Here is an 18,355-nt window from a genome sequence, read left to right on the forward strand (position 1 = left end):
TTGAACCTGATAAAACGAGAACAAACGTAGAAATAATCTTCAAATGCAGGAAAAGGTAGCATGCACTAAACAGATTGATTTTTGTGCTATAAATTAGTCCAACAAATCACATGTGACTCGTACTTTTTAAGCGTCAAATGCGTTTAAATTCAACCAAGTTATAAAATAAACTGTCTCATAAAATTATAACTATTACTGTTTTACCAATAAATATGCCACATATAACTTTAACGCACGTATTTTACCTAGTTTCTTGATCAGACAAGAAAACTTGAAAAAATTAGTAAAGTTTTTAATTTAAACTGATTTTAGTTGATATTTTAATTAAAAGAATAATTCTATACTTACAGTACATCTTCGTTCAAGTGCCGTTAGTAAATTTGTATAAAATTAATAAGAAATAAAGCATTACTAAAAGTTTTCATTACTTATTTGTAGATATCACATGAAAGTATCTTTATAATATGAACTACCAATGGACGGAGGCGTGGCTTAAACCGCGGCTGATATGCGAATGTAAAATATTCATTGCCGCCAAGATATGGCGCCTGTATGCCGATGGGTTAATTATTTTACCAACTAACACACATACATGTATCTTTGTAATGATGTTTACGTTGAAAATTTTCAAGCAAGAAAAATTTCCCTGACAATATCGAATTTGTCGGTACAAGTTTGCCACGGGTAAAAATTTTCAAGTAAACATTTTTTTAAATTCTAGACATAGATATGCAAACTAAATTTAACATCAATTGCGATAACTAAACGTATGTTTTTTGAACATCTAAACACGAAAAAAAAACGAAAAATAATGTGCAATTAAAACTTAAAACACTTAAACTCAATCAATACAGTCACAATGTGATCAATTAATAAACTGCATACATTCAGATTTAAATAACGATACAATTCATTTAAATAAAAATTTGAAAACTCCAAAACAAATTCATCGATTTTGTAGGCGGGTAGCTACTACTACTACCAAGTTGGCAACACTGAACTACTGCTACTACCAAGTTGGCAACCCGAGCGGATTCCGGAGGGCGCCAGCGAGAATCGCCTGCTATCGCTTGGTGACTAAAGGACGTATATTTTAGCTTCATATTTAATTTAAAGTTCAATAATCAATTAGATAAATTATAATAAGTTAATATCAAATCGTAACCAAAGTGTAAGAATTTATTTCAATAAACAAACTGTAAGTACGCATTTCTTTTAAATATCCTGCTCTGGCTTCCCGCACAATAACACACATTGGGTCACTAAATTGGTGACCTCCTTATAACACACGCACGAGGTGGCTATAATTTCTTCAAAAATGTACATTATCTTGTTATATGGTATACCAGTGACAGGTGTTTTTACCTGTAACATGTAAAAACATATATTGAATGACTTTTTTAACCTTAATGGCAGCGCTATCAGTTTGATATAACAGCAACACGCGCAATATAAAACGTTGCTTATGGCAGACAGCTTGCTTCTCTCAACACTGCTGTCACTTTTCAGTGTTTTTTATTGCGTTGCTGTTTGATTTTAAATATTTTCACAGCTTCATGTAATGAATATTAGAAAGGTGTGCTTTATATTCTCTTTCTTTTCCATTAATCCTAACTGAGGCACCGCAAAACGTGGCCTAGTACCTACAGCTGATTTACAAGAAGTATTAAAACCTTTTTGCACAGTAGGCGATTATATTACGTGGAAGCTTTAACTTTTTATGAAGAAAATACAGTTCAGTTAAAAAATGTATGTGCAATTCATGCACCATTAAAATCTTCAAATGGAGATTTTATCTAAATTTAAAACTAATATTTTATCTAAATACATTTAAAATATATATATATATATATATATATATATATTATTGTTTTATTTTGGTCAATATTTTATTACAAACCATCGAATAAAATAATTTTTATTGTAGGTACCTACGTATTAATGCAACCGTAAATTGCATATTTTACAAAATTTGGGTAGTGGATTTCTATTGCCTACAATACCAGAACTTAGTAGATTTACTCAGACTTTTGGTTTGGACGACTATTTGACTATTTCATAAGCGGACTAATAGCCAAATATTTGGATTATCTAACTATTTAATGTTTCTTCTCAGGAACAAAGAATATTTATTTATTTAAGAAATAGACTTTTACCAGAATAAGCAGAGGAGCTAAATTCGTAACAAATAATATTACTTAGATCTCGCTAATTCTCTTGTTAAGGTGATTTTATTTAAATCTTATGAAATACAATTTGTGATAAATAACGTTTAGTTTTTTTTTGTTTGATTCTCGGTCAAACTGACAAATTCTCAATTCGTTCATATAGTTTTAAGACGCATGATGTTAATTTAGATTTTATTCATGCATTGTGATCTTTATGTTACTGATTTTATTGCAGAAAATTTTACCTGAACTTTTTTTATAAAGTACTCTCTAAAAATTCTCATTTGGCGTTAGGATAGTTCTCCATTCAGATCACAAACTGGTTGCTGATTACCGACTATTGAGGAAGTCAGTAAAGTGACTAATTCGTCGTGTATTTCTAGTTGTTAGGTAAGTACACAGAAATACAACATTTCAGATCAAGAATCATATATAAATATATATTTTTAAATTTTCAGTTTTAGCATTTTTTACCGATGTATGTACAATATGTTAGTAACATTGTTATTTCATTTCTTATTTCGTGATTTTAGTGATTCGTGTCTGAAAGGGTCAACACATTGGTAAAGCTCAACACGCCCCAAGTGTTTAGGAATTCTTATAAGCACGCGGAAACTTTTACCGGGATACTAGTGAAAAGACTTCAAGATTATTTAATTATCGGTAAAAGTTTTTAGAGACACGATCTCTTAATAGAACATTATATTGTTGAGCTAAGAGGATTTTTTTCAGTGTGTAAAAAATATATCAAGGGCTTTATCAGAGTCATATCGCGTAGAGATATACATATATAACGATATAAATTTATTGACTGAAAACCGTGTTGAGTTTACAGACAGAAAAATGCCATTTATTTGTACTTACTATGTAAGCGTACTTTTTACATTTTGAGATATTAGATAATTAAAATATTATTATAGATTTAAGTTTCGTACATATTTTTTTTGGTGGAACTGCATTGTACAATATATAATAAAATATATATTAAACATATAATAAAACAACTATATAGCTTGTTCCACATTTATTTTATTTGACCAGTGACCGGCTTTTATCGTTACCGACATCATCAGACTGGTGGAAGGCTATACAAAATTATATGTTCATACACAACAAGGCAGGGGTTGAAAATCATTATTAACGGTATATTATTAAATTTACAAAAAAATATTTCTATAATCACATCCTTATTAAAACAATTACCATAACTTATATGTAATTATTATTATCCACCCCCATAGTGTAGTGGTCAATGCATTTGGCTACCGTATTTTAGGTCCAGGGTTCGATTCTCAGGAGGGTCAAAATAAACATGAGTGATTTTTACTCTCATATTTATTTAATATCATCCTGGACTGGTACAAGAAGCGCAGGGTTAATCACCTTGTCTTCATGCAATTAACGATGAAGATAACACTGCGTCACTACAATGCAGTGCCCTATGCACCACTGGATGTGGATAAGGGTTTGAAGAGGATGAATGTTTTTAAATATAATACTGTACATATATTCATTAAATTAAAATTCATTTTGTAAGAAAAGTTATATGAAATCATGGTTTTCGACGGGACAATCAGCATGCCAGTTAACCACTGCATTATAGAGGCGTACAAAGCTTTAGAAACATGTTATTTTTTTATCTTCGTCTTCTTTTTTATATAGATTCTGATGTCTGACACTAATGTTTCTCTTGGGATTTTTTTATCTCATTTTTAAAACTTCAAAGTGATTGTGCATTTGTTACGACTCCTACAAGCCTTGTACCATTGTGTTAACATATATTTTTTATTTCGTCGGACTTCATTAGCGTCTTGTGAAATTTGTATAAACCGCTAAACAAACGTCTGCCAAATTATACCCGCCTCGTCTGGGCTGTAAAATAAACAACGCAAACGAAATAATGTTTAACAGTGTTTATTTTTTGACTTTTGCAAAACAATGCGGTCAAAATATAACAATCGAGGATCGAGAATACAAGATTTTTATCGAAATAGAATACGCGATAGTTGAATGGATTTAAACAATTTAAAATTAAATAAATATTTGGTTTGGGCATTTGAATCGAATGAGTGAAGAAAGGCGCCTTTGAGGTAGTATATTACGAAAATGGCGCTATATAAATCATCCAAATTTATTATTACTAACAGTAAAACAAAATTATGAGGCGAATGTAGTCGGTAATAGTGGGAAAGACCGAGGAAAACTTGGTAAAATCAAGTATTTCAAATATATACTTTCTAAGTAAAGTAGTTCCTGTTCTAGCTTGAAAAAATTATGTATTCAATTATGTAATTATGTACCTCTTTAGGTAAGAAGTTTAAATTAAGCAATTGACTAATTTATGTATAAATAACGAGTGAAAGAAAAGTAGGAAGTGATGTTAATCAATCACAAAAACTACATTAAAAAAGGGTACAGAGTTATAGATTTTTGTGACAGATCACATTGTGTGTTTATATAAATGTAGTAAATACATTGTTTTATTTTATTTTTCATGTATATTGAATTTATGTATTAATTTTGAGATCAAACACAAATTTTTGAGTCTACTAAGTTGTATTTTATTAAAAAAACACATAAAAAATATTATTGTGACAATTGTTTCGCCTAGTTTTGACATTTTCATGCGAATTCGTTCGAAAATGCCATAACTAGGCGAAACAATTGTCACAATATTAACTTTTAATATGTTTTTTTAATAAAATACAACTTAGTAGACTCAAAAATTTTGTGTTTCATTTAAAAATTAATACATAAATTAAAATGGAGTTCTATAAATTAAACGCCAAATCAATAAATGTATTGAATTTTATTCTCTTTTTTATGTCATCAATATCGGCTCCTATTATTGGCATCAACTATGTATTAAGTATATTACTATCTAATTAAAATGAGATGATGTTATCAAATCTAGATATATTAAAAAAATTATTAAAAAATAAATAAAATAAAAATCACATCAAAACAAATAAAAAACACTAAACATGGTGATTAAACTCTAGACGTAACATCAGAATCGATTCAATTCAGGTATGAATTATTTAACGGTTGAAAATACACGAGAAAATAAATATTGTATTTGTGAGCAGGTAGGTGTATTGATTCGGCAAACCAGAGAGCCCTGAAGTTGTCATGCACTTGGGTATGATAAATTGACCAAAATAATACATTAGTCATGTGATCGTAAGCAGAATATAACCATTCCACAAATAAATAGCCTTAAACGTATGGAAGGCTAAAAAATCGACATTTTGGCTCGGGCATACAGGGCATATCTATTATTTTTAGGAGTATTGTATGAGCTTTGGGGGGGAGGGTAGAGAGATAGGGTAGCTTTGATTCGGTTAGTTCTTTTTTATTATTTTTAACACCCTAATACTATATTTTCACGTCTCATTAATACAATTGTTTTGTTCATTTTTAATTATTGATTAATTGTAAAAATTGTGGATTGGTTTCATTTCGCGAAGTTGTGTCCAACGTGATTTTAGTGAATTTAACCAAGTCACGACACGTATTGGAAAGGTTCCTCGGTAAAAAGAGGCGAATCGATTTTGCTATTGCCTATTACACTGGCATTGTAGGCGAATTGAATGTGTCAACTCTACATTGTAACTCACATATGTGGGAGTTATTTTCGTATGTTTTTGCTTAAGTGGTCAGATGTTTAAGAGGTCAGACTGTAAACACGAGAAATTGAGCAAACAATTGTGAAGAGTATCATTAATTCGGTTCCATAAATAACTGGGTCGTTTAATTGATATTTTGTTTGTTATGTTTGGTTGAGAAAACCACATTTTTCTTTGAGATTGAGACTCCTTGAACTCCTGATAAAGTTTGAAATATTTCATACATACATGTATGTATTGTGTATATACATTATTACCTTCAAATTTATAATGTATATTTTTCTCTGTATTATTTTGTTGAACAGTTTTTTAAGATAAATAAATGGCCATCGTGTATTAAACGTAAAATGTATAAAAAACTTTATTATCGAATGATTTTAGGATTTTTAAAGAGGAACACGAAACCATAGGAGCCTACGATTGATCGTTTTATAAATTGTATATTTTTCTAAGAATTTTCACTATTAAAATAAAATTCATATTTTTATTATATTCGTATTTTTACACCTTTAATGGTGGGGACTCTCCGGAGTCATTTCGTCGTAACGTAACACGTTACGAAGCGAGCATTCGTATAGTCAGTACAGCGAGCCGAGCTCGTTCCGAGTACTGCATCCAATGTTCGGAGGCTCGCCGCGAATGTTACGTTACGACGAAATGCTCCGGTCAGTCTCCACCATAAGAAGCTCACACTATTAGATGATTTCAAATTAATAATGTTTTTAAAATCGAAAACACTAATTAAAAAATTATACTAAGCATAGATTCATAATCAAATTGGATAATACACTATTCATCACCTGAATTCGGAGAATACATTTTAATTACTCGTTAAAATATATTTACATGCTTTTTTAAATAATAAAATTAACCCAAATATCCATTCAGTATATAAGGGATAGATAACAAATATTTACTCATACGAGTATTAATTACCCGATCTTACAGAATAAACGATACTCATTAAAATTATCTGAAAATCATCTAAATTATCTTTTATATTAGAAGAACCATCCAAATTTCTAAAAAGCACAAAAATTACAATGCAATTCGACGTGAAAAACTATTTTTCTTTCTACGTTACAAATGATGTAGGAAAGCGTTCGTCGTAATGAAATCCAAACAATTTGGTCAGTTACCCTCGCTTATTATTATTGGCACAGACGTCTGACAGAACGGGACAGATCTAATCACTAATCACCACGAGGCCAACAAACTAATGAGTCTTTACAAAATCCTCGGTTGAGAAAGACTTCTCTTTATTTCAACTTAAAACATTTACAGGTATCATCACATTTTTAAAGTTTATTTATTACATGACAATCACCGATATCAGTATACAAAATGATCGATCGTTCTATGCGTTATATGTTGTATATTATATTATTTTCCAATGTCATATTTTGTTCACATTAGTAAGTATATCCATGACATTTCAATCAATTAATAGAATTTCAATAATAGATAAATAACTTTTTAAAAAAGGCTTTAAAAATATATTTTTTTGTAAATTAAACGCATTCTTAACTTCTTTGTATGGTAATATCATATACCACTTAAAAAAACACTACTTCATGACAGCCGGTTTCAGAATAATCATTCCATCGCCAGGTCAAATGTAGATAAAAAAAATATCCTTTAAAAACGCATCTTTAACAGTTCCAATTATTTTTTTAAAACAAGTTTTACTTAGTAAATACCACTATTTCTTAAAATCTAATGCAACAAATGTTCGATGCATGCGGTTTTTAAAACACATATCGCAATAGATTATAAGAAATAGTTGTTTTTATCAAGTAAAACTAAAATTAAAAATGGATAGATATTACTACAAAGTGACTCTTTAATTTGAATAATTTCAAAATAGTAAAAACAAATATATATTTTTTTAAATAACAAATGAATTTACGAGTAGTTCATCTTTATCCGACCTCTTTCTTTAGTTGCGAAGAATCATTATTTATTTCACCAACGTGTTTATTTTAAAAACTACATTATGTCTTGTCCATCTGTCGGTTATAAATTGGACTTATAACAAATCCCTTCATACCAAATAAATATCAGTTCAACATCGCACGTTATTTATTTAATTTTAAACCTCTATTAAGGGGAGTGGGCAGCCATCAAAGGTTTAAATTTTATTTAAATTAAAGTACAAAATTTACATATATTAAGTATCACACTTACAATGAATAAAACACATAACTTAAAATCTTTAAGTTAATTATTATTTTATGAGAAACGTATAATGAATTTATGAATTTTTAAAAGAACGCGGAAACCGTTTCAGGATTTAAAAAAAATCCATGATTCCAACCTCTACGGTAATATACAGTCTATAAAATAAAATAATAAAACACACCTATGGTGTATATTAAAGACCATAAGTGTGTTTTATTATTTCTGCAATTGACGGTATTTGCTGCTGGTTTATTTTTGTTGATAGGTTACATATATTGTTAAAAATCGATGAGTATTCTAATTACACCAAAAAAGTTTTTTTTTAAAATTTCCACTAGTCTTTATTGTCATCTGAATAAAATTTAAAAAGTAACTGAACGTTGAGCAAATTGGGTCTTAATTTTACAATCTCTTCGTTTTGAGGTGGATTAAATTGCAAAAAAAAAGATTGCCATGGATGAAAAATTGAAGATTTTTCTTAACACAGTTAGGGACATAATAAATGGATAACACTTGCATAGAAAAATGTCAACATATTATGAATGAATAATACTAAGATTATTTGAACTTACTTGTAGTCTTTTCGTCTTCTTTTTGCATTTGAATGGTTTTAAACTACAGAGGAATCTAATTTAATAGTTTAAAAAGGCAAGAACATTAGATAACACGTCTATTAATACGAGTTAATGAAGCTCTTTTATAATACGATGCTTTCATTTTGGCAATCGTAGTTGATATTATGGCATACAAATAAGTACATACAAGTCGGACAACAGTAACATAGCTGGTTACTGTACAATTGCCAGGTATAAAATTATAGTACGTAGATAAAAATAAAGGGTTAACTTAAAAGGGGTCATTTAGTAAAAAACGATTGAAAACGCAAATAAATATGTTTATTACCAAACGAGTATATTTTTGACTTTACTAGGCCGCTTTCCAATTTTCTCTAGAGCTTTTTACAAAAATAGCTGATTAGACTCAAAAAAGTTCTGTAAAAACCGACCCAATTTTTGTTCAACGATATTTGTTTCAGCTAAGTAGCACATTTTATAAATCGTCATAGTATATACGTGGTCTAGTAAAAAACTGTCCAAGCTATAATTTTTAAGTATTTGTTTTATTATCCGTATCTGATTGTAAATATATGTACTTTTACTTTATATATTTACCACACAACCGTAAAGCAGGTGCTTCGTTTTTAAAAATAATGTTTTTATTTAGGACACTCTTCAGATTTAGAGGTTGGACTGTTGTACTGAGGGAATATATTGAGAAAATCTCTATTTTCCAAAAGCTTTGAGCATACGAATTAACAATCTTTAATAAAATATTTTAATAAATATTTATACAAGAATAATAGAATATCCGCTATCATTGAATCGACCTCATTAATATTCACCGTAACATTAGTTAACTTAATCGTGGTACATTTCCTCTTGCTTTTTGCACAATTAGATAATTCTCCTCTTAATAAGCATTTTCAGACTAATCTGTCAACGACGAGATTGTACGTAGTGTCATTTTAACGTGCGTATGAAACACGAATTTCTTGAAAAAATGTCTTAAAATATTTTCATATTACATTAAGTTCACTTGACTTTTCATACCACATTTGAGATGTATAAAACAAATAATTACACATATAATTAAAGCAAACTTAAAATAATACTGTGATGTAATTACTGCGCATTTTTCACTTATTTCTATTTGAGTCATGCAAATTTGAACACTTGTAAAATGCAAAAGCGTGCAAATAACATGTTTTAAAGTCACACCATTTTACGCAAAAAAATATGTTTAAAGTAAAAATAATCGTGCTTTATTACACTTGAAACACAATGTGAAAACGTTTATAATTATAACACTAATTTTAATTCACTGTAACAAAGAAAATGAAGACATTATAACGAATGAAAATTATGTCGTTGAAAACACAACTTGGCACAAAATTCTGAAAACACACATCGTGACGATGTAAATACTTAATGTTTTATTAACACTAATGCGAATAAAATGATGATGTGTGTTAATTATTAATGCAATTTATTTATCGATTGAATATCAAATATTGAATTCAACATACATGAAATTTTAATATATCAAATTAGCTGAAGCGTTATGCTTTTGTTTTAACCCTACACTGCACGACTTTCTGTAAACAAGATAAAAATGGAATTTGATGGCTAGGGATACAATTACTGTTGGAAAAAACCTGGAAAATATATAAATATATGTATTTATTAATAAGTGACATTGAATAGAATACGGATAATGACATGTCATGCTTTACAAACAGATATTTTGGAGCTTATGTAGGATGAAAATAATGTTTGACTCTGAATAAAAATTCTAAAGCTTTGGAAAATCTACTGGAAAATCTCACGAAATACAAAGAAATCTACAAACTTCCATAAAAAAAATATGCCAAAATATTAATTTTTTTTCAGAACAGAAGGTCCGCAAATGTAACTAAAGTTTCTTTATGTTTTTGGGCATCACACATTTGAAAAAAGTTTAATAACAACTAAATAATTTAACACCTTCAGCGTCTTTTTTTTTTAAATTTTACAACGAGAAAAAAAATATATCAGGTTATGTTTCACTTTCTAAAATGTTTATATATATATTCTTTAATGAAAATAGCAAATTCAATTATTAAAAGAAATCCAAATACCATTGATTTTTGTATGCTGTTATTCAATATAATTTTATATATATGGTTAAAATAGTATTTATTTAAATATGAAATAAATTGTAGGAGTTGTCTTGATAAAATAAATCAAATAAATATATAAAATAACATCCCTGTTCAGGTTATAGTCACTTACTCGAAAAATATATAGATTTTAGTATTGAATTTGCAGTTGTATTGGAAAAAAATAAAAGCACGACTGAAATTCAACACAAACTTTTAATATCCGTTAATAATTCAAATGTTTAATAAAAATGTACTGAAAATGTTCACACGTCGTAATTTTTTTGCATAGAAATGCGTCACCATGTTTTTGCATCATTTAACACATGTAATTTTAATTCACAATTTGAAAATTAGTTCACAGGGCGAAACAGCTGACACTGTAAATTAATCACTTGTGGAATCTAAAACGTATTTTTTTGTTATAAATAATATGTTTTTGTAGTATGTGATTATTTGCTGAACAGGGGTCGAGATTGTCCTACGCAGGGCAGTGTAGGGTTAATTGGCGGGAATCAGCAATTTCAAATTCAGAATTAGCGATAAAACAATTGTCAGGGTGGCAGACCTTCTCCGAGCGTGCAGCTGCTGCGCGGCGCGGCGCCGAAGAAGATGTGCGTCCTGTAGTGGTGGTCGTCCATAGGCGAGTACGCGCGGCAGGGGGCCGCCTGCTCGCGGGGCCGCCGCCCCCCGCGCGCAGCGCGCCCGCCGCCGCCGCCCCCCCCGCCCGACGCGCGCTCCGGCCTGAAGTTCTTGCGGAACATGAGATTCATGGCCGACACCCGAGGAAAGTGACAGCTCGGAAAACGCGGGAAACCAACTAGTTGCACCAACTTAGTATGTCTAAACTGTTATTTTTCACCACCGAACTAAACGATTATATTGAAGAATAATAACATTTTATCCAAACAAACAATATTTTTATAAAAAATTATAGATGACACTTAAAATTCACGGAAAAAATTTTATATTATTTTGAAAACGAATACCTACATCAATGTCTTAAACAGTGTATTTTTTTTATTTATTTGCGTAAATAAGTTTAATTTCATACGACATATTTATGCTTTGGTTAAATAAATATAAATAAATACTTAAATAATAATTTATATTTGAAGCACTAATATTGTGATTTTACATTTTAACTAAAAAAATAATTACACTATTATTTTAAAACCATTATTATTTTAACGTTCGTATGTTTTTTTTTTGCAATATTTCGTTATATAGATATTGAAAATGACTACTTCAGTTCATTTACATATCGCTCACTCCTTTCAAGAACGTCATAAATCAAAAAGCTTGATTTTTCAGGAGAACGTTTTTAAAGTTTAAAAATATAATACAATGTATTAAAAATAAACATCAAGCCACTTACTGAACTTTTTACTCTGCAACAGATCTTTTTAGGTAAAACCTGAAGGTTTTTTCTACATTTGAAAAATATTAAGTATATTAAAAAAAAATTAAACGATACCTTTTCTTCAAAATAAAAAATCAACACTTTCTGCCCTATTTCGGGTAAATATTAAGTTAAAAATATGCCGCTTTTGCTGGGATATAGTATATTTTCTGGGCATTCCGAAAACATGCACAACTGAAAATTGTCGATTTTTGATTTATGACGTTCTTGAAAGGAGTGAGCGATATGTACAAAGATAATAACTATTTAAAAGTATGGTTCATATTGGAAATACGTAATTTTGTGTGATGCAAATGTCTGTTTTTAGAAATTAAGAAATTGTTTTGTAACATATAATACATATTTACTTATACATACTATACAGTATGTGTGAGGTAGTAATTATAAGTGTGTAAAGCTTAAAACATTAATGGTACAATATAAACAAAATCGAAACTTATTTTTCTTCAAACCCAGGTAACATTTGACGTGATTGTTTTTTTTTAATACCGTTTTTGTATTGAAAAAACTTGTTTTTTTTTTCAATACAAAAACGTTGAACAATAAATATATCGTCTTTAAAAGTAAGAAAGAAAGAAAGAGTTCTTGAAAAGTAAGAAGTAAAAAAAAAAAAAAAAAATATATATATATATATATATATATATATATATATATATATATATATATATATATATATATATATATATTTATATATATATATATATGTATATATATATATATATATATATATATATATATATATATATATATATATATATATATATATATATATATATATATATATATATATATATATATATATATATATATATATATATATATATATATATATATATATATATATATATATATATATATATATATATATATATATATTGGGTTGATGCAAAAGTTTTGACCGTTTTTTACATATATTTTTTTTTATTTTTTTTTCTTGTGTATTATTTATTTAATAATCTTATATAATTTCCATCAGTTCTTATAACCTTCTCCCATCTTTCTATCAACATATAAATACCAGTAGTATAAAATTCCGTGGATTTTAATGCGAAAAATGAAGTAAGGGATGTTTTTACCTGCTCTATTGAATAATTTTTTTCATCATTTAAATTTTTTTGCAGTGATCGGAATAAATAAAAATCAGAAAGAGCAAGATCTGGAAAATACAGTGGATGCTTGATAATTTCCCAATTTAACTCATTTAGCTTGTGTTGGGTCATCATAGCCACATGTGGTCGCGCGTTGTCGTGATGAAACACTGCCCCTTTTCTGTTTACCAATTCTGGTCTATCCTTTTGAAGGACCATGTTCAATTTGGATAATTGCTGACAATATCGTTCTGTTGTACTTGTCTTATCGTGTTCCAAGAGTTCAAAATACACAATACCCTTATTATTCCACCAAACACAAAGTATAACTTTTTTTTATGGATTTCGGCCGTCGAAGTTGTTAATGGGGCTTGTCCAGGTATAGTCCAATGTCTTTTTCTTGTCACGTTGTTGTACACGACCCATTTCTCATCTCCCGTCACCAAACGATGCAAAAAAGATTCATGTTTTTGTCTCGCACTCAAAGCAACGCGCGTTGAAACACGATCCAATAAATTGGCAGCCGACAATTGATGAGGTATCCAAACGTCGTACCGCGAAACCATTTCCATACGCTTCAAATGTCTCAATGCGATTGTTTGGTTGACTCCCATCATTGACACAATCTCCCTGATGGTTAGACGTGGATTGGTGTCAATTATGACTTTTAATTCGTCGTCATCAGACTTCAATGGCCGCCCGGTACGTGGTTTATCAATGAGTGAAAAATCTCCAGATCGGAATTTTGCAAACCATCTTCGTACCTGTCGAACTTTGATGACATCTGCTCCATACACTTCACAAATGTTTTTGGTTGCCACACTCGCGGTATTGTCTTTACGGAATTCATAAAGTAAACAATGACGTAAATGCACTTTATCGAACGACATTTTGAAAAAATACAAGGGGTTATTACTGTACTCTGGCTAGGCCAAAACTTAATAGAAAGTAGAGGAAAAGCATCCTTTATACAATGGAATCATAAAAAAAGAAGATACTATTCATAATTTATGAAAAAAAAATTTTTTACCTGGGATCATAAAAAACGGTCATTACTTTTGCATCAACCCAATATATTTGTATATATATATATATTTATATATATATATATTTATATATATATATATATATATATATATATATATAAATATATATACATATATATATATATATATATATATATATATATATATATATATATATATATATAAAAAAAAATTTTTACCTGGGATCATAAAAAACGGTCATTACTTTTGCATCAACCCAATATATATGTATATATATATATATTTATATATATATATATATTATATATATATATATATATATATATATATATATATATATATATATATATATATATATATATATATATATATATATATATATATATATATATATATATATATATATATATATATATATATATATATATATATTATTATTATTTTTTTTTTTTCAATGTATGTTCTAAAAAAATCTTAAATGTTTATTTTGAAAAACAAAATAACATATTTTTACAAGGTTCTTTTGAAAGGGTGATGAACTATTTTATTTTAAATTGTAAGTTTTTCCTTTTTATGAAGCATATTCTTTATAAAAGATTCAAGTTTTTAAATTTTAGTATCAAGTGTTGGGAAAAAAGATCTGAATCTTCACTGAATCTATTCACATTATTTTAATAGCGTGTCACCTAAGTGTACATAAAAAGAAGTCAATATTCTTGAACCCATTTTCCATCAACTTTAGAAATGCCCAGTTTTTCATGATAATATACAAATTTTATCTTATGAAATGCTTGTATCATCCCCTATTCATAACACGTTTATTCGCTTGTTCCCTAAATTCAAAGGTTCTTCTTCCTGTCTCTGTACCATTCCATGGGTAGCTCAGTGTTATTTTTAATTTTCTTTATTTCTGATGAAAATTTTACTTTCACAATATTTTTGTGTGTTCAATCAAATCCTTATTCACAAATCTGGGTTTCTGTCTGACATGGTCATATCAGTAGAATAGTAAATATTACACGTGTGTAAGTTGTAAATTGATCACTTAACCAGCCTTTGACAAGTCATAAGCCCTGTAAATACCCAGTCTTCCATATTCTTCTTCATATATGTTTATATGTCAAAATTTAAACTAAATTTCAACTCTAATTTTTCCTAAGTAACATGAAGGAAAGACTCCATGTTATTTGTCACTTCGCGTTCTCAACTTTTTGAATAAAGATTTTCCAAACAGATTTTTCCTCGAAATTGACTAGTTTCATAGAAATATCACAACCACATTAAAGTTTCATGCTTCAACTTTAAATGTAAGGTAAATATTGAAATAAAAATATTTATAAAATAATAAAGACAGGTTTCAATATCCATTGATTCGTTTGAACTCGCTCAGTTAATTATTATTGAATATCCTGCGATGTTCAATAATGCTATTTCAGCTAAATTAAGAATATAAATAGATACATATTTCGGAATATCAATTAACACGAAATTTCCTGAACGTTTATTTTACGCTGAGAATGACAAAATAATAATAAAAATCTACCGTACGTTTTAATACGTTTTTGTTTTCAAATAAAATGCGTTATAAAAGGAATTTATTTTTATTTACATCTTTAATTAAAACACTAAATTAAGGTTTTGGTTGATATTATCGTTTTTATTATCACGTGACTAATATTATGAAAAATTAACCAATAACATAAAAGAAATGTTGAAATCAACAAGTTTATTATCACTTAATAAATATTTGAAATTTGATTGTCTAAACAACAGGTTATACAAACACACTTATTTTTAACTTTATTTGTATTATTTCATAAAATATTTCTCAAAACTATTGTTTTATGTACAGAGAGTTTAACTAACAAGTTGCCCGTTCGATTTCAAAACCGTTACTGATATTATATTTTCGCACAGAGATTTTTCGCTATTCGATTTATGTGGGTTAATTTAATAAATATTTGGCACGATATTAAACAAGATGATAATAATTCCAACAGGAATATTTCCACATGGATAATCATTTAAATTCTAAGCAGGGTGTACACAAGGAAAGTTAAATTTGAGTATAGGTAGGAACTTAAAAATAAAAATATGTTTTTAATATTTGGCATTTTTAATTTTTTTTAATTTTAGTTTATATTTCATTTTCTTTAATCATTAATAATCTTGATTGCGGTTTTTAATGAAATGTAATGTAAATAGGAACTAAGATGCTATTAAAACGGGAATATAGAAATCTGGATATTTATGTCATATATATTACAATTTTTTTTTTTCATGTATAAAATAAGGTTACAATAAATAAACGTTGCAAATACAGCGAATTTTTCAATTTATAATATAATTGAAGAAAAGACATGAGTAGGTACTTAGAGAATTATTTGATTTGAAAAAATGTCCAGTTTTATACTCTTGGCAACACTGAAATTAGTTAATAGTGCGACGGCTCACCGCTAGGAGTAACATGCTCTAATTTCGTAACACGAATATAGTTCACTAATTTTCTTCAATGTCAACTAGAATTTTCCGAGCGCTAGTGTCGCAGACAACGGCTTATTATCAAAAGTAGTAAACAGGTTTATAAATGAAAGTTTTATTTTTAATTTACGCATCCATGCATGTTATTTAACATTTTGATAAATATGGTAGCATTAAATTTTCTTCATGGCATTAAATTTTTTATTTTGTTTAAAGGTACCTAGATAGGTATTTATTTAATTGACTTTTAAAGATAACTTTATTGCACATTGTTTATAAAGCGCTTAAAAATATATTGAGGAAATGATTATAATATTAATGAAGATAATTTGTTTTAAATTTGTTGAACTGTAATAGGAATAAGAATATGAAAGTCTGGGTATTTACAGGGGTTATTACCGGTGATAGGCTGGTTTAAGTGACCACTTTATACACTTATAATATTCGCCATTCTACCCATGATTGACAACCATACGACTCAAATATTGGAAGTTTTTTTATCCTTTTATTGATACCTTCACCATTGATACACGCGAGTTCTCGGAACCATCTATGGTTACTTTTAAATTTAACTGAAACTTTCATGAAATGGATAAAAGATTCTTCCTAAAATGTTTTACGTACTTGGAGACGCTTTAAAAATATGATTAATTTTTTTTATTCAATGTATTTTTTTACCAGATACTTTATTCATAATTGAATTGTGATTTTTTTGACTAACCAACTCATAAATATATATTTTCGTGATTATTAGTGCAAATGGCACAGCAATAATTCATTTATGCAATATAATCTTAAATTTTTTTTGACATCTCATCAAAGATGAAGAAGAATATGGAAGTCTAGGCATTTACGGGGCACACTTTACACTTTACAAATTGTAACATTCACCAATTCGAATCCACTCATATATATATATATATATATATATATATATATATATATATATATATATATATATATATATATATATATATATATATATATATATATATATATATATATATATATATATATATATATATATATATATATATATATATATATATATATATATATATATATATAAATATATATTTATATATATATATATATAAATATAAATATAAATATAAATATATATATATATGTAAATATATATATTTTTCGATTCTAGACTTTAAAAAAAACTGATACTTAATATTTACGAAATGATCAACAAAACATCTTTTATAGAGGTTTGTTGTAAGTGGGATAGTAAGGACAGGGATGAAAAATGTCAAAAATAAATCACAAACACCTATACTAATATTAAAAATAAATATTTCCTGATTCATTTAAAAATCGCCAGGAATCGAACCCGCGATCACCGTCAATCTAACAAGACCGCCACCTTGTACCCCAATATATGGAGTTAATCAAATTTATAAATTAATCACACATTTTTACCCGTAAGAAAAAAATAGACCGTGAATACCAAAACATACATAATTATGAAGGGGTTATTTTCGTCATATAAACATCTCGAGGCACTTAACACATCTAAAAATAATGTCATTTATATAAAACTTAATTATTTTTGTAAGCTTTTCGCTGTTAATATATTATTATGTTTATAACGTTTATATACGTTTGACCATCTGCTGTATGTATTTTAATATCCATCTTCAAGAATATAACGCAGAGAAATTTATAAATAGA

General features: G+C 28.0%; 1 protein-coding gene across 3 annotated transcripts in view; it reads right to left on the reverse strand.

Moving 5' to 3' along the window:
• Window positions 1-18,355, reverse strand: part of LOC148304496 (uncharacterized) — an 86,392-nt gene that overhangs the window by 12,473 nt on the left and 55,564 nt on the right. For 2 of the 3 annotated variants that reach the window (XM_088268187.1, XM_088268186.1), the window contains exon 2: window positions 11,245-11,619. The exons of the other annotated variant lie outside the window; for it this stretch is intronic. In XM_088268187.1, the coding sequence (XP_088124313.1) occupies window positions 11,245-11,449 (205 nt within the window). In that variant the 5' untranslated portion in view covers window positions 11,450-11,619. The remainder of the gene's footprint in view (window positions 1-11,244; window positions 11,620-18,355) is intronic. 3 annotated transcript variants of the gene reach the window in all.

This window comes from Brachycentrus maculatus, unplaced genomic scaffold (genome assembly GCF_059751285.1).
Source record: "Brachycentrus maculatus isolate JH-2025_06_01 unplaced genomic scaffold, ASM5975128v1 h1tg000315l, whole genome shotgun sequence".
In the NCBI taxonomy this organism is placed as follows: domain Eukaryota; kingdom Metazoa; phylum Arthropoda; class Insecta; order Trichoptera; family Brachycentridae; genus Brachycentrus; species Brachycentrus maculatus.